This window comes from Heliangelus exortis, chromosome 3 (genome assembly GCF_036169615.1).
Source record: "Heliangelus exortis chromosome 3, bHelExo1.hap1, whole genome shotgun sequence".
Taxonomy (NCBI): Eukaryota; Metazoa; Chordata; class Aves; order Apodiformes; family Trochilidae; genus Heliangelus; species Heliangelus exortis.
In genome coordinates, this window is record NC_092424.1 from 109,754,198 (window position 1) to 109,774,486 (window position 20,289).

The following is a 20,289-nucleotide window of genomic DNA, read 5'->3' on the forward strand; positions in this document are numbered from 1 at the left end:
GGTTGGACTTGATGATCTCTGAGGTCCCTTCCAACCCAGCCAATTCTATGATTCTATGATTCTACACAGTTTTTAAATATCTCTAGGGATGGTGACTTGAGCACCTCCCTGAGCAGCCCCTTCCAGTACCTGGTGAAACTTCAGGCTGTTTCCTCTGGTCCTAGCGTTATTCTCTTGAGAGAAGAGGCCAGGACCCACCTCCTTACAACCTCCTTTCAGGGAGTTGTAGAGAGCAATAAGGTTTCCTCTCAGCCTCATCTTCTCCAGGCTGAGCAGCCCCAGCTCCCTCAGCCTCCCCCCTCCCATCCCTTCGTGCACAGTGGTTGTGATTTCAGTTATCACATCCTTCCTCTGGCTTCAAAAACTTTATTTATATGACAAAATGCAAGATTTCCTCTTACATTGGCTTTCTTATATTGCTGAGGTAAATATGTTCTGTTTGAAGGCTGATAGGAGCAAGGAATGCAAACATCTAATGTGCTTTGAGTACTTTGATGATATGAGGGGAAAAAAGAGCTTCAGACAATAAAATGTTATTGCCAGCTTCTAATGCCTTTTCTACAATGATTCCCTTTTTCAAGCCTTGCCTCCAGTGGAGACTTCACCTCTTTTCAGAAGTGTTTTGAACATTTAAAATTCAGGAGCAGAGAATGGAAAGAATATTTTTATTCTGGGTAAAATGGATTACATTGTAATTTTCACTGATATCAGCTACCTGATTTAAAACACCATTTTCTCCAAGTGAAAATATAGCTCAGAAGACAGATGCACATAAGATTGCAATGGAAAGGTCCTGTAAATCACATCAGTTTTTCTTACATGAGCCCTGGACCAAATAGCAGAGGCTGGGAGGACCTGGAGTCCTCCAGCTTCCAGTGCAGCAGCTCTGATTAGTTGATATAATATAACCCAGGAGTTGTAGGTTAATCCTAGTTGACCCATGAATTGTAGGTTAATCCAGAGGTCCACTTCTGCTCTTCCTCAATAAATAAATAAAAGCACACCACTTAGTTTTAGAAGTACTGGAAACCTTTCTCAAGATGTAACATTGTGAATTATTTTGGCCAAAGAATTAAAAAGGCAGCTATGACTGAAGAGTAATTTAAATTTTTTTTTTTTTTTTTTTTTTTTTTTTTTTTAAGCAATTTGGTGCTTGATTAGAGCTCTAGAAACGTGGCACAGCACACATTTTATAGGGTTTGGGGATGATGTTAAATGAAATAGCAGGGCTGAGGTCAAGGTCTGAGATAGAAACTCCAGGGGGGGGCTGGAAGGTGAATCTCTGCAGGAGGCTGGTGAAGAAGAGGAAGAGCTCCATTTTGGCAAGAGTCTCTCCAGCACAGCTCCTCCTCCCTGGCATGAAATGGAGAACAGTCCATAAGAGAGTCAGTGGAATCTGCTTCTTCAATTATTAAAAGAAAGAAAAAACCTCTGAGCAGCTCTGATTCTGAGGAAGATCATTAGGAATCCAGAACACCCAAAATGTCATATTCTAGCACAGTAGCTCTTAAAAGTCTATGGAGTACATGAATCATCTGAAAGAAAGGATACTCAGTCTTCAGGGGCTAACAAAGCCACCTGGGGTGGAAATGCAGCCTCAATCCCTTAATTCCATTTTTCAGTAAAATTGATATTTTTCTCCATTTTCCTCTGCATGGTTCAGTTTTTGGATCTCAAACCAACTTTGGCTGGTTTAGTTTAGACTTTGGCCCTATTAGTCTAGTCCTGGGAAATTTTTTGTGTCAAATTTTGTCAGAAAAGACTCTGAAGACTCACAAATGCTGTCTAGAGTGGGATTGAGAAGGAAGGTTGTAGAGCTATCCTATGGAGGCCTTAATTTAAGCCATCCTTCGAAAGTGCTGTGAATATAAATTTTTCTAAGTCCTGGTCAAATTCAGCAACTTGCTAACTACCTTAATCACATCATGATGGTTCAAGGTCACAACTAACAAAAGCCTGAACTAAGATTTGATTTTATCTCTTTTATACGATAAAAAGTGGACAATGAAGAGCCATTGCATTGCTGTGCTGTGAATGCCCAGACCTGACACTCCCTAGATATGCTTCAAGCTAGGACATCTAGACCTAAATCTGAGCAAGAAGGCCTTTGAATTGAAGTATCAGAAGTTCTTTTATGAAAATAAATATTTATTATATATTGAGTGACTATGTTTTTGTATGGGTATCACATGAGAAAAACCTTAATCAGATACCATGCAGAATTAAAAAAGCAGTCTCTAAAAATGCAGTGTGTTGTTATCTGGGGTCTGATGTGTAGGAATGAGATTGAGTAATGAGAGGGCCTGTAAAGCAGGAGAAATGCCAGTGAAGGAGCAGTCACCATGGGGTTGGAATCTCCCATGCTTTGACAAATGGTGAAGTGCAAGCTTAGGTGGACATCAAGCTCTGTGGAAGCCTCAAAAGGAAACCACTTTTTGTCCTTTGATTTTACTCAGAATTTAGGGATTTATATAAGGCAACTTAAATTGCATATATTGCAACTTAAATACTGTGTCTCTTCATTGGCACAGTGTATGAAATCTCAGTCTCATCTGGTGTTATTCATGACTTCTTAAAAGGGACATGCAAAAATAAAACATGGTTCCCCAGGGAAGGGTCAGGATCCACCTTTCTTGTGTGGTCATACAGCTGAGTATGGTCAGGGTGAGAGCCACAGAACCATAAGGGAGAGACCATAGAGCCATAGAGCTACAGATTAAAACACAGAAATGGAATGTGCTGAAAACCTCCATCATATTTAAGAAGGCACTTCAAATTCATGTTTGTAACTACTGAACACTACCAGAGGCTGGGGGAATCAGCAGATGTGTGTGAATATTCCCTCTTATCAGAAATGTGTCCTGAGCAATCTGGGAAACGTGGGTTGTGACATGACAGAGTGAGTATGAAAGCTTCAGTAACAAAAACCCACCAGTATAATATTTTTTTGTCCAAGATCTATACTTGCAACAGCAGTAAATGGAAAAGAGAAGGTACCTGCTGAAAAAGGCATGAAAGCATCTTTCCTCACAAATTTCCCACTAGCATCAAGAAAATGCTCAGGATAGAACATTTCTGGTTTCTCCCACTGTGATTTGTCTCGTAGGACAGAGGTCAGGAAGGGGATTATGTAGGTTCCCTGCAAAATAAAACAGTGGGATTAATATGTGGACAGATATTGTGGTGGGAGAAATAGCATTCAGACTTCAATTTTGTCAGCCTGGAGAAAGATTATTCTGGCTTCTGTTATGTGGCTTCATTAGAATTCACATTTATCCCATTGAACAAGTATGAGAAGAAATGCTAAAACAACCCTGTAGACATCCATCTCACCTTGGGAATAAAATAGCCTTTGAGAGTGACATCTGCAGCAGTTTCATGAGGCAAATCTAATGGCAGGATATTAGCAAACCTCTGAATTTCGTGGATGACAGCATCTGTGTATGGCATCTGAGTTCGATGCTTGATTCGTGGGGGGTTGGACCCTATCACTTGCTCTATCTCTTCTTGGACCTTTCCTGAGGAAAAAATCAACTATAAGAAAGAGACAAAGATTCATTCACCCCTGAGACATCCTGTGTTTTACTGATAAAGTGTGAAAGATCTTGAGTGAAAACCATAAATACTCCCAAAATATTTTTTTCCTTTCAGAATTAATGGGAGGTGGACAGACCTACGGTGTTTGATTATTACCAATAATAACCCTAAAGACTTTATAATATTCTTCTGTCCTCTTTTCTGCCTAAGTTTTCTTCCTCTGACCAAAAAGTGTGTCAAAAAACCCTACTTGACTCCTGACTCTCCTGTACCATAAACTGGGAGGCAGATGTCAGGCAAAGAGGAAGTCCTTGATTTTCATGTATTTAAAGCCTCAGTATGGTTCATTTAACATCTGCACAGTCCTTTGGTTTATCAATAGCCTGTTTCTGAGGGAAACCTGAAATAATTTCCCTGTCCAACACAGGACAGCTCTCTTCTTTTTAATTAGTGAGAAATTAGTGAGATTTTCAGCTAATTATCAGTCAGTAGGCTGACTAGTGTGCCCCTCACTGGGTCTGACCCACAGAGCACAAAGATACCTAGATGATAATTAGGTGAAAATCTTAATTTTTTGTGGATGACAGCATCTGTGTATGCTTGGTGTGTTACTGTAGAATCATAGAATGGTTTGGGTTGGAAGGGACCTTAAAGATCATCCAATTCCAAGCTCCTAGACCAGCACCTCCCACTAGACCAGGTTGCTCCAAGCCCCATCCAACTTGGCCTTGAGCGCTCCCAGGGATGGGGCATTCACAACTTCTCTGTGAAACCTGGTCCAGTGTCTCACCCCCTTAATATTTTGGGCCTTCAGGTTCCCATTCAGTCCCTAATGCACTGAGTGGGACAGAATCTGTCACAAACCCACTTACTCTGGATCTCAGGGTACTTTAGCATCAGCAGAAGGCTCCAGTTTAGTGTGGCAGTGATTGTCTCAACACCAGCAGTAAACAAATTGCTCACCAAGCTTAGCAAGTTGCCAGTATGGAAATACCTGGTGGTAGTGGATTTCTCCTGAAATAAGTGATAGACATAAAAGGATGAAAATGCAATTTATGTAGCAGAGCATTTACTAAGAAGGAAACCCTGTGTTTTAAAACACTGAGTGACAAGGAAGATCTTAGGGCTTGTACCTGGACATAGTTTTATATTGTGCATGGTCTCTGCCCTTACTGGGGCCAGCTGCAAAGAGAGCTGATTTCTCTATGAAGAACACATTGATAGCAGCTGAAGAAAAGCATAAATAAGGATAAATGTTTACTGATTAAAAGGGGCTGGAATTGTAACAGAGTAAAATATCTGTACAACTCTACTGGTTCAGTAAATGTGTTGTGTCAAAGACAGATGCCCTAAAGAAATCCAGCTATAATAAAGACTGAAAGAAAATTGAACATGTCTTTATACAGCTGTAGAAGTTAGAATAACTGAGACAAGATTCTATTACCTCCTGCTGTTTAACCAGAAAAGCATCAATAAAACTTCTTTGATCGTTTTTGTCCAGGGTTTTGAGATGTTCTACAAAAGTAGCTTTTACATAATTATGGAATTCATCTCTGTTTTGGAGAAGAGTCTTGTTAGCCCTTAGGAGGAATCCAAGGTGAGGGAAGATGTTGTACATCTATAGGAGGGAAAGATGTTAGAGAAAATTTACCAGCCAGAAGTCTGAAAACACTACAGGTACAAATAGATCATATTGTGCCCATTTTGTGGGAACAATAGCAAAGACATAACATAAACATATTGGTTTTTAGAACTTTTAGAAGTGTCTGGATGAGTTCATGGCAGAAAAATCCATCAAGGACCACTGAATAAATGAAAAACTCTCAGCCCCAAATGACTATTTTAAATATCTCTACGTGAGGTGGAGATGTCAGGGCTCCTTGTATGTACTCTATAGCTTGTCCCTGCCCCATATTCTGAGAGTTTATTGATTTACCTGGTCAATTTACACGTGTGAACCCTATTTTCTGGGGAATAGTGAGCTTTTTTTCCATGTACTACACAGTCTGTTTTGTTGGGGTTTTTTTTTGTTTTTTTTTTCAGTCCAGATTTAGCACTCTTCAAGCTAGAGCTTAAGGATATTTTTGAGAGACTGGGGTCAAGATTTCCAGACTGTCTCTTTTTTTTTTGTCTCAGAAAGTGCTTGTAAATCTCAGAGCCTCAATTTTTTCTGTTTAATAGAAACAATAGACCAGCCAGCATTACTATATTCCTATGGCATCCAGTGGAACAGCAACATAAAAATGTTTATAATTACCATAACCAAAGGTTTCCCAACAAGCCTCACACTTTCATTGGTCAAATGTAGAAGTCTCACAAATCTGGAGTCTTTGTAGTCAAATCGTTTTCCAAGTAATATTGACACAATTATGTTAGCAACTGCTGCATTGATTATTTTACTAGCATCAAAAGGCTTCCCTATTCAATGAAAATAAGAATATATTACATTGTGGCAAGAGATGTAATTTGTAAATGTAAATTATGTGCATGTAAATTGTAAAACTAATCATTGTTATTTAGTTGTTATGCTTGATTGCTACTGATTATTATTCCACGCCAAGACACCAAAATGCCAAATTCATCAAACTGATTCAGCCTAAAGTACATTTCTTAAAAAGGTCTGAAATTGAGAAGGTCCCTTGCAAGCCTCTGGGTACAAAACTATGAGGTTTGAAGACTAAATCATCTACCCACCCTCTTGTGATGCAATGGTGTCTGCCAGGTACCTATCCTCTTCTACTATGCGGTCCTCAAGGGCCCTCTTTCCCATTCCCAAGTCTCTTAAGGTTGTCAGAGTAAATCTTCTCATCACCTTCCAGTTTTCACCATGAGCAAAAGCAATCCCTGTGGCAAAGAGAACATTTCAAGATGTCAGAAGATTTTTAAGTAACTAATGGGTAGTAATAAAAATAAGGGAGCTTATTGAGAAAGTCTTTTTAATCCAGCTACAGGAGGCATCATGCTCACTGGCTCTCAGCCTGCTGGGGGCTTTCAAACATCCCAACATCTGCTGGAAAAATATCCTGGTGAGCTGTAAGCAAGCCAGGAGACTCCTGGAAGGAGGGTAGGATGTTTGTCCTGGTTTGGGCCATGATAAAGGTGATTTTCTGTCTTGTACTTTTGCTTTCAGCTCAGTCTCTTGTAAGGAGCTGCACTTGTTGAAATGAACAGCAAGTTTCTCAGTCAGTGTCTGCTGCTGGGACTGATTCCACTCCATGGTTATAGTTACAGCTGGAGAATGGGCTGCAGAACCAAGGAACTGCTCAGCTCTGAGGAACATTTTGCCCTCCAGAAGGAATAAAGAGGTCCCACCTGCAGCCTCCTTTGGGGAGGAACGGACAAGACAGATGCCAGAACTGACCACACAGAGTATTCCATCCAACACGCATCATACTCAGTATAAATTTGTGGGATCACAAGGGTCAGACTCCTTCCTTTTTTTCTGCCCTTCCTTCTTCCCCTTCTTCACCTGTCCCTGTTTGCTTCAGCATCCTGGGAGGATTCCATCCATTCCTCTGCCTGTGCTCCTGATCCATGCCAGCCTGAATCTGTGTGTTCCTGCCTCCAGCTCCCAACTGCTGCTGACCCCAGGATTCCAGCCTGGACTTTCCCAGGGCTGCCCTGCAGCCTCGGTGGTGACGTGAGAATTATTGGGGGAAAGGGAGGGAAGGAACATGGGGTCAATTTTCCTGTATATTTATATATTTGTATAGATTTAGTAATTTATCCTATTTATCATTACTGTTTCATTAAAGCTGTGTAGTTTAGTTTCCAACCCATCAGTCTCTCTCCCTTATTCTCTCTCCTTTCTTTATCAAGGAGGAGAGAGAGACTAATAGAGAGGATTTGTTACTTGGTGTAATTGCCGGGCCAGTGTTAAACCATGGCAGATGTTAACCCAGGTACTAGACAGCCCTACCAGAGGGGATGTGATACTGGACCTGTTGGTCACCAATAAAAGTGAGTTAATTAGTGATGTCAAGACTGGAGGAAGCCTGAGCTGCAGTGATCGTGCACTGGTGGAGTTTGCATTCCTGAGGGATATGGGTCAGGCTGATAGTAAGGTCAGAACCCTGACTTCTAGGAAAGCAAAGTTCCAGCTCTTCAAGTTTTTAATCAATGGGATTAACTTGCTTTGGTTATTGTTATATTAATGGTTGTTTTATTGTCACTGTCAGTAGTTTCAAGTTTCAACAAACCTACTGAAATAAATTAATTTGCTCTCTACATCCAATGCCTTGTACAGTCTCTGATCCAAACTGATATGCCAGCCTCTGCTGCTTCTGTGGGGAAAAAATTGTTTTGAGTAAGTCAAGCTAAGGAAGAAAAAGAAAACCAACTCACCATTTCCTTTAGTCAAATCTTCAAAGACTGGGATTTTAGGTCTCTCTGCAAATGCATCTGCCTGGTTTACAAGAGCTTCCTTCAGTGTCTCATACCCAGAAATCACTACAATTTTCCTTAGCCCCAGCTGAACACTGAAGACTGGACCATATATTTTTGAAAGCTGTCAAAAGAAGTCAACAGTGATTTACAGCTTTTCAGTTTATGAAAAAAATCACCACAAAAAAAAAAAAAAAAAAAAAAAAAAAAAAAAAATCATCACCAGACAGGAGGCTGCAGGCACAATCACAGACATGCCAACAGGAAGGTGGAGGGCATTATACCACATTTCAAAATCTCTCCTGATTAAGCTAACTTTTTGAAAAAATTACCAGAAAAATAAAATGACCACTTGTGATGAATTGGGACGTAGATGCGTGAAGTTGCAGTGAAGGTAGAAAGTATTACAGTAAAGAAAAAAATCTCCCTGCTTTCGAAGTCCTCTGCTCATATAACCTCCTGTCCCCTACTAAGGGTCATCTGCTGATGCAATGTGTTCGGTGCCATAGGAGAGACTCTCTGGCATCTTGGACTATGGGGCTTGGTGATATGTGCAATTATAGGACTAAAAGAAAAGATAATTACTACCTTTAGATAAGTCCTGTAGGGTCTCTTCAAATCAAACAAATGCAGATTTCCAATGATAGGTAATGCTCTTGGTCCTGGGGGAAAATTCTTTCTCTGATGGTTGTTCCAGAAACCTCCTGTTTTCAAAATGGACAGAAAAACTAGGAGGAAAAACAACCCCATGGAAGTGCAGCTGCTCCAGTCCATCTCTATTCAACCACGTATTCCCTACAAAAGAGGAAAGAGAAAATGTGTGGAGTTTGGATTTTTGTCCTCCTGAAAATTTTCCCTGAGGGATGCTTGTACTAACCCATAAAATTTTTTCTAAGTGAAGGGTGTGCTTTTATTGGGATTGGTTACTGGGTTTGTTCCCTGTGCTTGCTAATGAATTCCCAGTATAGCATGGAACCAGGTAAATGTTTGCTAGCCAAGTGTGTACGACTGGGTGAGAGTGGAGCACTCTGACCCAGAAATGAAAGTCCAAGAACCTAGAGAACAACAGTCTGAAATTCTGCATGCTCTTCAGGTTACTGATTAGCTATATTTTTATCATGAGTGCAGGCACAGCCTCGATACCCTGAGACCTGAAATCAGAATGGAAGTACCCGAGGGATTGATGCACAGGGATTTGTATTTTTAAAGTGCTTAGGAATTGATAGAACTTTGTTTCCATTGAATGATTGGAAATTTCAAACTGCAGAATAATTAAGGTTGGAAAGGACCTCTAGAGGTCATCTGGACCAACCCTTCTGCTCAAGCAGGGCCACCTAGAGGTAGTTGGCCAAAACTGGTTGAGATGGCTTTTAAATGTCTCCAAGGAGGGAGGCTTCACAGCCTCCCTGGAAATGTGCCAGTGCTTGGTCATGATGTTCAGAGGGAACCTGCATTTCAGTTTGTGCCCATTTCCTCTGGTCCTGTCACTGGGCCCTGACTCTTCTTTGCACCCTTGCTCCAGGTGTTTATATATACACAGATAAGATGCCCTTGAGCCTTCTCTCCTCTAGGCTAAAGAGCTCCAGCTCTCTAAGCCTTTCCTCATATAAGAGATGCTCCAGTCCCTTCAGCATCTTTGTGGCTCTTTGCTGGACTCTCTCCAGTATGTCCATATCTTTTTTCTACTGCAGATCCCAGAACCGGACAGAGCACTCCAGATACTGAGTTGAGGGAAAGGATCACCTCCCTTTACCTTCTGGCACCACTCCTAATGCAGTCTGGGATACCAATAGCTTCTCTTGCCTCCCCCAGGACCTCCAGGTCTTTTTTCTGCCAAGCTGCTTCCCAGCTGGGCAAACCCCAGTGCCTGGAGTTGTCCCTGCCTGGGTGCAAGACTTTACACTTGGCTGAATGGTTTGCATGTGATTCCTGTCAGCCCATTCCTACAGACTGCTGAGGTCCCTCTAGATGGTGGCACAACCTTCTGGTGTGTCAGCCACTCCTCACAACTTGGTGTCATCAGCAAACTTGCTGAGGGTACACTCTGCCCCATCATCCAGATCATTAATGAGGACATTAAACAGGAATGGACTTAGTACCTTGGGCTACCCTGCTAGTCACTGCCCTTCAACTGGACTTCATGTCACTGGTCACTGCCTTCTGGTCACTACCTTCTGGTCCTGTTTTTTCTGCATGTTTTCAACTCATTTTACTGTCTGCTCATCAACAGCTTGCCTGTGAGGATCTTCCAACAGACAGTGTAGAAAGACTTACTGAAGTCTAAGAAGACTTCTTGTAACAAGACTTGTTCTTGTTACTGAAACAAAAAGCCATAGCAGGGCCATGTGAGAAAGAAGTTGGAGAGACCTAAGAAATGTCACGGAAGGGCTGGTTTGCCCAGTTTCCACTGGGAGCACAGCACTGGTTGTCTGTTTCAGGCAAGTGTGCATCCCCAGAAGCCATTTCAGGTGGAAAAAGAGGATCTTTCCCACTTCGAAGGCAATAATTTGATTTGAAAGGGAGAAGAATTTTTTATTTTTCTGTGTTTTTATCATTGTCATGAATGTGTACATTATTCTATAGCAAATTAACTAATTTAAGCTTCCAGAGAGTGCATAAGCACACAGCTGAGATGCACCTCAGTGTGTCTACATCAGTAGAACATCTCACATTTCCTTGTTTCATGTTGAGCTGCTCAGTTATATTTCTGTGTGTGTGTACATGTGTGTCAGGGCAGTGGTGGGGGGATAAATTGTGTAATGGGCCATTCTCAGGAGTCAGTTTGGATGGAGCTATGCTGGAGGTGTGGAACGTGAAAGATCTTGGGTTTATGGGTGTGTGTAGAGCAGTGCAATACCCTTTGGGGTCTGACCCTGAGAGTGGCCCTGGCCTCTTTCATCAAGGGGAATGTGCAGAAGTGTAGGGAATGAATGACATGGATTTTGCTGTCTTACTGGTGCAATTTATCTTCACAATGACCATCAACTTTCTTTTCAAGGGGGTGGTTGAAATCAAGACTGCAGCTTGCTATTATGGTGGGTGAGACTTCTTCAGCAATGGGTCAAAGTGTGTTTGGGTTAAAACTGGAATGCAGAAGTACCAAATGTCCTACGTGAGGCTAGACACAGATTTTTTTATCTGGCTGTTGCAGGAAGAGGAGGTGGCCATGAAAAGCCCTAGGAACGTGGCACTGCACAGACCTCATAAGTCATTGGGGAGCTGATGCCCCCCTCAACAGGAGAGAGATCTAGGTCAGTGATGGAAACTCCAGGGGGAGGCTGGAAGGTGAATCTCTGCAGGAGGCTGGTGAAGAAGAGGAAGAGCTCCATTTTGGCAAGAGTCTCTCCAGCACAGCTCCTCCTCCCTGGAATGAAATGGAAAACAGGCAATAAGAGAGTCAGTGGGAGCTGCTTCTTGAGCTGCTCTCAGGTACTTTGAGCTCTGGTGGAGGGAGTTCTGTGTTGAGAACCTTTGATAGAGCTGGACCCTGAAGTTAGCAGGTGGAAAAGAGGAGAGGAGAGGAGAAGAGAGGAGAGGAGAGGAGAGGAGAGGAGAGGAGGGGAGGAGAGGAGAGGAGAGGAGAGGAGAGGAGAGGAGAGGAGAGGAGAGGAGAGGAGAGGAGAGGAGAGGAGAGGAGAGGAGAGGAGAGGAGAGGAGAGGAGAGGAGAGGAGAGGAGAGGAGAGGAGAGGAGAGGAGAGGAGAGGAGAGGAGAGGAGAGGAGAGGAGAGGAGAGGAGAGGAGAGGAGAGGAGAGGAGAGGAGAGGAGAGGAGAGGAGAGGAGAGGAGAGGAGTACCTGCTGAAAATGGTATGAAAGCTTCTTTCTTTACAAACTTCCCTTCAGAGTCAAGGAAATGCTCCGGGTAAAAGGTGTCTGGTTTGTCCCAGTGGGATTTGTCTCGCAGGACAGAGGCCAGTAAGGGGATGATGTAGGTTCCCTGCAAGCCAGGGCAAAGCAGTTATTGCACTGAGGATGCTGTTGCTGTGACCCTCAGAGCAATGGTGAGTGTTGAAGCTCAAAACCTCCACTGCAATGAGAAACTCTTGTTAAAGTGCCCATGAGACCCCCCCGTGTGAACAAGCATCCCTAAATGCAAGCAGGACTTAAAAAGAGGGATGTATCACAATAAGGAGAGAGGGAATGAGAAAGGTGCTGAAGGCATCTCACCTTGGGAATGAAATAGCCTTTGAGGGTGACATCTGCAGTAGTCTCATGAGGCAAGTTCAATGGCACAATATTAGCAAACCTTTGAATTTCATGAATAACAGCATCTGTGTATGGCATCTGAATTCGATGCTCAGTTCTTGGGGGGTTTGACCCTATCACTTGCTCTATCTCTTCTTGGACTTTTCCTGTGAAAGGAATAAGGATCATATGTAGATAGATTGTTTCAGTGTCTCCCTCTCCTGCTAGGAATGGGAGATGTGAAAGATTCACTTTTTATCCAGCTCATCCCAATGAGTCACTTTCACAAAGTCACAGAATCTCAGCTTTGACCTGATGAGAAGGTAACCACAGGCAGCCTACCTACTCTGAATTTCTACTTACTTTGTACTTACTCTGAATTTCTACTTTGTACTTACTCTGAATTTCCGGATATTTCATCATGAGCAGAAGGCCCCAGAGCAAAGTGGTGGACGTGGTCTCCATGCCAGCTATGAACAGGTTTCTCACAACCTCAGTTAAATTTTCATTATCAAAATATCCATTGGCCTTTCCATTCTCCTGGATATATGAAACAATATCTGTTGTTTAAAGATTCAAGAAGGCACTTTTTTCATTGGAAAACAGGGAAAAACTTTCATAGGGAGGCCTCAGGGAGGATCTAAGTGTAAAGGATTTTAGGGGATGCCTTGAGAAACCTGAGACAGAGTACTTGGACTGCCTGCACTGCCCACAAGAACACACTCTCGAGTCAACAAGGGTCTGCAGCTGGGTAACATCAGTGGTGACAAGAATGTTTTAGGAAAGAGTGATCAGTCACTGAGGCCACACATGTGTTTCAACCACTTATTTCATTATTTTTCTCTCCATGGCTCCTGGAACAGAGCATCTTACAGGATGAGGTTTGTTGGGATGGAGAATAAATTTGCTGCCAAAGTTGGGCTTTGACATGAACTCAAGAGGTACTGGGGACTTGGGCCATGACTATATTGCCTATACAAGCCAGTAGTTTAAAAGAGCATAGAATGGCAGAGGCCAACCCACACTTTTGCTACCCAGACTTGGTCTGAAACTTTGTGAGGTGAGGGCTGGGTACAAACACTGAAACATTTTAAAAGAATCATAAAACCAGAGTTTTGTTGAAGTAGGTAAAAACAGCCTTGTGTGAAATGGCAACTGAAACCAAGAAATATGTACCAAGGAGTTCTAGGCTTAGAGCTTCTCTGGGTATGTCTCTATGAAGGACAATGTGAGTTGAAAAAAAAGAGACAGAACTGCTGGGCTACAGAAGGGGATTTGAAACTACAGGGAAATAGAGATTCATGCCTTGCTTGCTGAAATTGTATTTTGTATTTTCCCGATAAAGTACTGGCGATATATAAAAGATACTTGTCTGTGATTAATTTATCTCCTGGCTGAAATGACTGCACACTATTCTAACCAGACCACAGGTTTTGGTATCACTTTTTCACATTATAGATTTCTGCTGAAGAACATTTCTGTATCTATGAAGCACTGAAATGAGAGTGAGGAGATTTCAACAGGATGCTGGGATAAAATTACCTCGTGTTGTCTCACAAGAAAAGCATCAATGAAGCTCCTCTGGTCATTTCTGTCTAATGTTTTGAGATGTTCTATGAAAGTAATCTTGATAAAAGTATTGATTTGTTTTATGTTCTGAATTAAAGTTCTGTGGGTCTTCAGAAGGAATCCAAGGACTGGGATCATGTTGTACACCTGCAAGATGCAGAGATGGTGAGGAAGAATAAACAGCTGGTGAGTAAATTTACCACAGTTCAACAGCCTTAATTAAGAAAAAAACTCTTACAGACCATGGTATGTAGCCTTAAACCTGTGATGGAGTAAGTCTCATTGTTTTCCTTCTTCCCTGACCAATGTGCAAAATGCTTAAAATTTATTCTTACTCTGAGAATTAACCAGGCTAGTTGATGATGGCCTAGGAATCCCATATCTGTACATATGTGCTTGACAATATTCCCTATCTCCCTTAGTCTCTCCTTTTCCACACTGCTTGGAATGGTGAGTCTCAAGTTTAAGAGAAGTTAATAGGCATTCCCACACTGGTTTTGATCCTGTTGTTTGTAGTGGGAGATGGGGAATAATGACCAACTCCTCTTGCGAGGAGACAAAATCCTTGTATCATATTACATGTTGTTCAGTTCCTCATGAAAGGAGGAATTTATAATTTCACAGGCTATGCTGCTAAGAGAAACCTATAAATATCATCAGAACTCCACTTTCTGCTCTTTCAGGGTGCATTTGTCATGTACAGACAGAAGTGTTGTGATGATGGGAGTTGGAGGGGTGTACCCTTGCTTTCTGTAACCAGGCTTTTGCAGAGCAATGTTCAGACAGTATGGATTACCAAAACTGATGGTCTTCCAACAATCCTGGTGCTTTCATTCATCAGTTCCAGGAGTCTTTTGAACGTGGGGTCTTCATATTCATACCTCTTTCCAAGCAATATGGACGCAATGACATTGGCAACAGCAGCATTCACCATCAGAGTCATCTCAATGGGCTTCCCTGGTGTGGGACAAGGCAGTGCAAACAGCAAAGTCAAGAGTTACTCTAATTAATTAAAATAAGTTGCAGAGGCTCAGTGAAATCTGGGACATGACTGGCACAGAGCTGGAAGGAAGAAAGGATCCCTTCTCTCTGGGTTTGCACATCCCTACTGGAACAGTGACAGACCAGAGACTGAGTGACAATCTCTTGTTCTCATCTGCATTTTCTCTCACTATTGTGGTTCTGGATCTTTGTGTCTCTTCTCCAGACTGCTCTGTTTAGAAATACATGATCTTAAATTTTACCAATATGTAGTACGTATAATATATGCATATATATAGTATATACATATAGATAGGAGAGATATGCAAGGCCTTGCAACAACCTTCCACTCTCCCCATGCTGTATATCATCAAATGTCCTGCACATGGAGGAGCAAATTACTTTCCTCAGATGTACTGTTTGGTGTCTAACTCCATGGTTGTCTTCCAGTGCCTCAACAATTCCTTTCCATTTGCATGCCATGCAATTGCCAGGTAGGAAGGCAGAGACAGACAGCTTGTGTAAACTACTCAGAGCATGGTGCTGGTGAGAGGTACATCTCTGAAAGAGGTCAGTGTCATCTTCTTTGACCTTTGGCATTTTTGTAGGAGGCTTGGGGAAGATCAGAGTGTTATGGATGTGATCCCCTCACCTTTATGTGACTCAATGATGTCTGCCAGGCACCCATACTCTTCTACAACACGATCTTCCACTGCCTTCTTGCCCATTCCAAAATCCCGTAAGGTTGTAAGAGTAAATCTTCGCATCACTTTCCAGTTTTCTCCAGCAGAAAATATAACTCCTGAAGTTAAACCCAGAAATAGAAAATTCACCGTGTGAGCAAAGATTCCTCCTCTACCCTGAATAAAAAATAAAGATGAATGCTGGCAGGAAACCTGTCAGTCTCTCAAGACATGTTATGTCCCACTGCAGAATGAAATAAGACAAGAAAGATGTGTCAGGGGAAATCTCTGAGGGAAGCAGCTACCATTCTGATTTTATGAGGTGTCTGATGTGCCCTCAGACATGAGGACTTTTGCTCATCTTTGTTTAGAATGGAGAGTTGGATTTGTGTCTCTGGGATGACTCCTGGGATGATGAGTGTGCTCCTTAACCTTAGATGTCTCTCATAGGTGAGTTGCATCCTTTGTCAAGAGCACCTGTGTCTCTTGTAGACTGTAGAGAGTAAATGAAACCTCAAATTTGGGCATCTGTTTGGAAAACCTCCCTATCTGGCCAGGGTGATCTGTACACACTAGAAAAGCTGCTGGGAATTCTCAGTGGCATCTTTAGAAAAGTTTCAGTCAAGCTGCTGCTGCTCTTTACTTTCTGTGCACCAACCATGCTCTCTTACCCTTGTTTAGAGTCTTCTTCAAGAAACTGTCCCTAGTGAGGAAAGAAAACTTTTGCAGATAGGTGTGTATTTAACACATTGACTGGTCACAGGATACAAATGTCAGGAGAATCTTATGTCCCTGCTTCCACCTATCCCAGCAATACTTATAGGAAAGAAAAGATCAGGTTCAGGAGGGTTCTAAGGAGGGTGAAATCTGCACCAGAAAAACTCAGAGCAAGAGTGAGTGAGAAGCAGATTACTGTTTGTTCTCTCCCAAATGAAGATTTAATCTCAATTGTAAATTGAACTGGAATATTTAAAATAAGTATTCAATAATAAAGTCTGATGAGGAATAGTTGGAGATAGTGCTGTTGATGTAACAGGCACAGCTCTGTCAGTGTGTGTTGGGTTTATACAGGGAGATTTTGGTAGTTTGGATGGCCTCTGGGAGATCAGGAGATGCCTCCATGTCACTCCTCAACGTGTCAATTCTAAGGGAAGACTCAGCTGCTGATTCAAATTTTTAAATCATGCAGTTCTAAGTAAATTAAGGGTATCATTTCACCTTACCCTCAGTGGATATCACCACACATTGTTCAGCTTCTTCCTCCTTTCCATTTCCTCACATGCTTAGCAAAACAAAGTGAGAGGTTCTGCATTCTCCTCTCCATGGAGGAAGTCTCATCCTCCTTTACAGAAGGCAGGTGTATGAGGAACACACTCACCTTTTCCTTTGGATATTTCTTCAAAGACTGGTAGCTTGGGTCTTCCTGCAAATGCATCTGCCTGGTTCACCAGAGCTTCCTTCACTGTCTCATACCCTGACAGCACCACTGTTTTCCTTAGTCCCATCTGAATGCTGAAGACTGAGCCATATGTTTTGGATAGCTAATGGGATGAAAGGGCACAATAAAGAAAAATTGTTTTCAGCAAACTCAAAATGCTTGTTTTCGAGAAGGTTCAATATTCCAAGAGACAAACAGAAAGTGAATTCTCAGTAATCTTGGCATAACTTGGTGAGTTCCTGGTGCATGAATCTGGGGAGGTACAAATCAGCTGGAATCATGAGTAACAACTCTTAAACAAATAAAACTCTTAAATGAAACTCTTAAATAGTCTGGAATTATAATTTGAGGTGCATCTGGAGCTACTGATATTAGAGGTGCAAGAGCTGTATCCACAACCAGACTGTAACAGGCTGCATGGCTTAAATGGGAATGAAACCCAGGAAAGCAGGTTAAGCATGGATTAATTTTAGCCTACTACATACCTACTACATGGACTCTGTAGGTCACCTTTAATTGAGATTCTGAGGCCTGGTTTCCCTACTCATGGCAGGGGGGGGGTGGAATTAGCTGATCTTTGATGTCCCTTCCCACCTAAACAGTTCCATGATTCTGCTCTACAAACTCATAGGGAAAAATGTTGGAAATGGAGATCAGTTTTGAAGGTGGTGGTACATCTGGGCACAGGAACTGTTTGAAACTCTTAGATTTGCTGTTTATGTCTTTGAGGAGTAGTGCAGTGAGAGGACCCTAAAGATCATACACTATCTGACTGTCACACAGCATCTCTGAAGTCCTGAAGTTTACTGCTGCTAGGTATGAAAGAACAAGCAGAGTTTGTTTCCTACTTTGCTCTTGGAAACTGGGCAAGTTCTTCCTTCATGGTGAAGGTTAAAGGAGAGAATCAAGAAACTGTTTTCTGACAGTTGCCTGAATCCCCCAAACAGCCTCCAGAAAGGTCTGATCTCCACCCTAAATGTTTCAGCAACCCCTGCTAGAATTTCCTGTAGGAAAAGAAAGGATGCAGGGACCCTTTCTTCTAGTCACCCTTGTCTGGAGAGCCAGAAAATTTCTTTTGTTCCATAGAAAAAGGTCAATTTTCTTCATGACATGGCTGGAAGTCAGATCCCCTGCACTGACACAAGACCATGTGATTGGAAGAGCAGTTACACAAAATTAATTCTGTTGTGTTTTTATCTACATGTCCAGAGAAAAGTTTGCATCCTTCTTTGGGGGTCACTGAGTACCTTACATGAAGAGCTCTAAGAAAACAAAACAAAAACTACCTCTAGCATTGTCAGGTGAGGTTTCTTCAGATTCATGATGTGCAGATTTCCAATGATGGGTAAAGGCCTGGGTCCTGGAGGGAAGTTTTCTCTCTCATGGCTCTTCCAGGCATGTTGGTCTTTCAGAATCAGCAGCAGAATGAGGATAAAGAGTAACCCTACAGGAACAAGGCTGACCCAATCCATTGCCTTTCAGCAGAGGTTTAGCTGAGAATATGGAAATTCAGGCAAAGAGTGCAGTCTCCTCTCAGAAGTTAGAATTTCCAAGCACTAATGACACCTACACACACAGAGAGATGAGCTCCACCTGTAAGAAATGTTAGAAATGCCTGTCTGGGGTTTTATCCCTGGAGAATCTCCCCATGGTGTGTACTCACTTTACCCTGTGCTGGTGACTGTTTAACAATCGATGTCTAAATTAGTCCTGTGAGTTGGCAGAAATGGTGGTGGGCACAAATCCAATTTGGAAACAACTGCCTTGACCTTTGGAACTAGGAGGAGGTCGTAGAAGAAGAAAGAGGTTCCATTGGTTGATGAGGCTTTCCCTTCTCTCTTCATGGAAGATGCTGGGGATGCCAGGTCTTCCCAGGAGCAGAAGCTCAGCTGTCTAGGGATCTGAGATTATTCACACTAGGGATGTGAAGATTCCTCTTTAGTAACCTGAGTGTGGATTTATAGCCTTGATCCGATTTGGGTCCTGTAGTAGAAAGCTGCATTGATTAGAAATACCCAAAAGAAGAAGAACTCAGTGTCAAGATCCTCTAAACTAGCTGAACAATTTGTTGTGGCACACACATCTTTGTTTTAGCAGGAGTCATGGTAGACTGAAATGTAGGGTCAGACTGATGTGACCAAATGGTCTGTGTTCATCTGATAGGCTCAGCTTCCTTTAAAGTGAAAAGAGTGCAAGGGGCACCTTCTCTTCCCAAACCAGAAGCTGAAATTGCTCAGATAATCCATGCTTTTACTGCTGATTTGCATGTAATGGTGGAGGCTGGAAGGGAACTCCAGAGGTCATCTGGTTGAACACTGCTGCTCAAGCAGAGCAAACTAGAGCCAGATGCACAGTAGGGTCAGTGTCTTCAGCTCTGACAATTGCCTTTGACATCCAGAAGTAACCATTTCGGAAAGAGTGGTGGAGACAAGAGTGGGAAGCAAAAGCTGAGGGGAAAATTAAGAAAATATATTCTCTTGGTTTTGGAAAGAGGGCTGAGGTACAATCTGACTCATGTGGCTTGGAGTCTAAGAGAAGGAGAGAGAGGCAGCAGAGAAGGAGGTTATTAAGAGAAGAGGGAGTTTATGGGGTTGCTTAGACTGGGTATTAGAAGAAAATTCATCACTGAAAGGGTTATTAATTACTGGAACAGGCTGCCCAGGGAGGTGGTTGAATCACTGTCTCTGGAGGTGTTTAGAAGACATACAGATAAGGTACTTAGGGACATAGTTTAACACTAGACTCAGTAGAGTTGGGTTAATGATTGGACTTAGTGATCTTAAAGGTCTTTTCCACCCAGAACAATTCTATTATTCTAAGAAGCCATGGAAAAGAAACCATCCAGGGCTTTCATTGAGACTTACCAAAGATGAGCTACAACTTCAAAACAGTCTTTGGAGGAGCTTTCTAGTAGCAATATAAAGACCTAAGTTGTGCAAGACCTTGAGGCAAAAATGCGAAGGCTGTGTGAGGTGCCCAGGCTGAGTCCTTTGACTCTAAAGTGACAAGAACCCTGCAGTGCCATGACCAAAGTCCTAGGAGTCAGCTCAGCAGGGGATGGAGGTGCAGAGGCCTGGAGAAAAAGTGCACAGGCAGCTGGCTGGGAGCCTGGAAGAGGAGCTGGAGCAAGCCTGCTCTTCTTGTTCTGGCTTTCCTCTAGCCTGCTTCTGTCCCCAGGGTCTCAGGAGGAAAGACATTTCACCCACTTGCAAGTTATCTTGAAATAAGTCCAGGTCCTATGTTCAGCTGTGTGCCAGCTGACCTGTTTCTACTCCACCTCCCCAAAGGAGGTGAAAAGGCATTGAAAAATGTAATTTTTTCCACAGGCATCTGAGATTTAACCATTAACAAAGAATGAGTCAGATACTGAATCTTGAGATATGAGAGGAAGCAGCAATTCTGGGTTTTTTCTTGAGAGATGGGCCCAGCATGAATTTTGTGCAGTGTTTCAGACCAAGCACAGCATTTACCAGACTGTAGAAGAGTCTCTGGGTTATTGGAAGGACACTGTGG

The 20,289-nt window shown here is 42.5% G+C and overlaps 2 protein-coding genes across 2 annotated transcripts; both read right to left on the reverse strand.

The window, feature by feature from the left end:
• Positions 1-1,165: 1,165 nt before the first annotated feature.
• On the reverse strand, positions 1,166-8,794 carry LOC139795309 (cytochrome P450 2K6-like). Its single transcript, XM_071742162.1, has 9 exons — positions 8,509-8,794; positions 7,882-8,044; positions 6,232-6,381; positions 5,795-5,955; positions 4,982-5,155; positions 4,410-4,551; positions 3,334-3,518; positions 2,998-3,139; positions 1,166-1,353 (listed from the first exon to the last, which is right to left on the reverse strand). Exons 1-9 carry the CDS (start codon positions 8,692-8,694, stop codon positions 1,166-1,168), a joined length of 1,491 nt encoding a protein of 496 aa, XP_071598263.1. The 5' UTR covers positions 8,695-8,794.
• A 2,080-nt stretch (positions 8,795-10,874) lies between these two features.
• On the reverse strand, positions 10,875-19,946 carry LOC139795308 (cytochrome P450 2K6-like). The gene is made up of 9 exons (XM_071742161.1): positions 18,063-19,946; positions 16,717-16,879; positions 15,308-15,457; positions 14,471-14,631; positions 13,648-13,821; positions 12,504-12,645; positions 12,088-12,272; positions 11,716-11,857; positions 10,875-11,284 (listed from the first exon to the last, which is right to left on the reverse strand). The coding sequence occupies exons 1-9, from the start codon at positions 18,246-18,248 to the stop codon at positions 11,097-11,099; spliced, it is 1,491 nt and encodes a 496-aa protein (XP_071598262.1). The 5' UTR covers positions 18,249-19,946; the 3' UTR covers positions 10,875-11,096.
• Between the last annotated feature and the right edge of the window lie 343 nt (positions 19,947-20,289).

Bases quoted from the DNA above. Each gene is read 5' to 3' on its own strand.
- LOC139795309 (XM_071742162.1), bottom strand. From the start codon at position 8,694: ATGGACTGGAGCAGCTGCACTTCCATGGGGTTGTTTTTCCTCCTAGTT. The intron at 8,045-8,508 runs GTAGTAATTATC...TTCTTTTGACAG, and splicing joins CCTACAGGACTTATCTAAAG to CTTTCAAAAATATATGGTCC. The intron at 3,519-4,409 runs GTAAGTGGGTTT...TTTTTTCCTCAG, and splicing joins AAAGTACCCTGAGATCCAGA to GAAAGGTCCAAGAAGAGATA.
- LOC139795308 (XM_071742161.1), bottom strand. From the start codon at position 18,248: ATGGATTGGGTCAGCCTTGTTCCTGTAGGGTTACTCTTTATCCTCATT. The intron at 13,822-14,470 runs GTAATCCATACT...TGCATCTTGCAG, and splicing joins TTGGAAGACCATCAGTTTTG to GTGTACAACATGATCCCAGT. The intron at 12,646-13,647 runs GTAATTTTATCC...TCATATATCCAG, and splicing joins TTCTTGTGAGACAACACGAG to GAGAATGGAAAGGCCAATGG.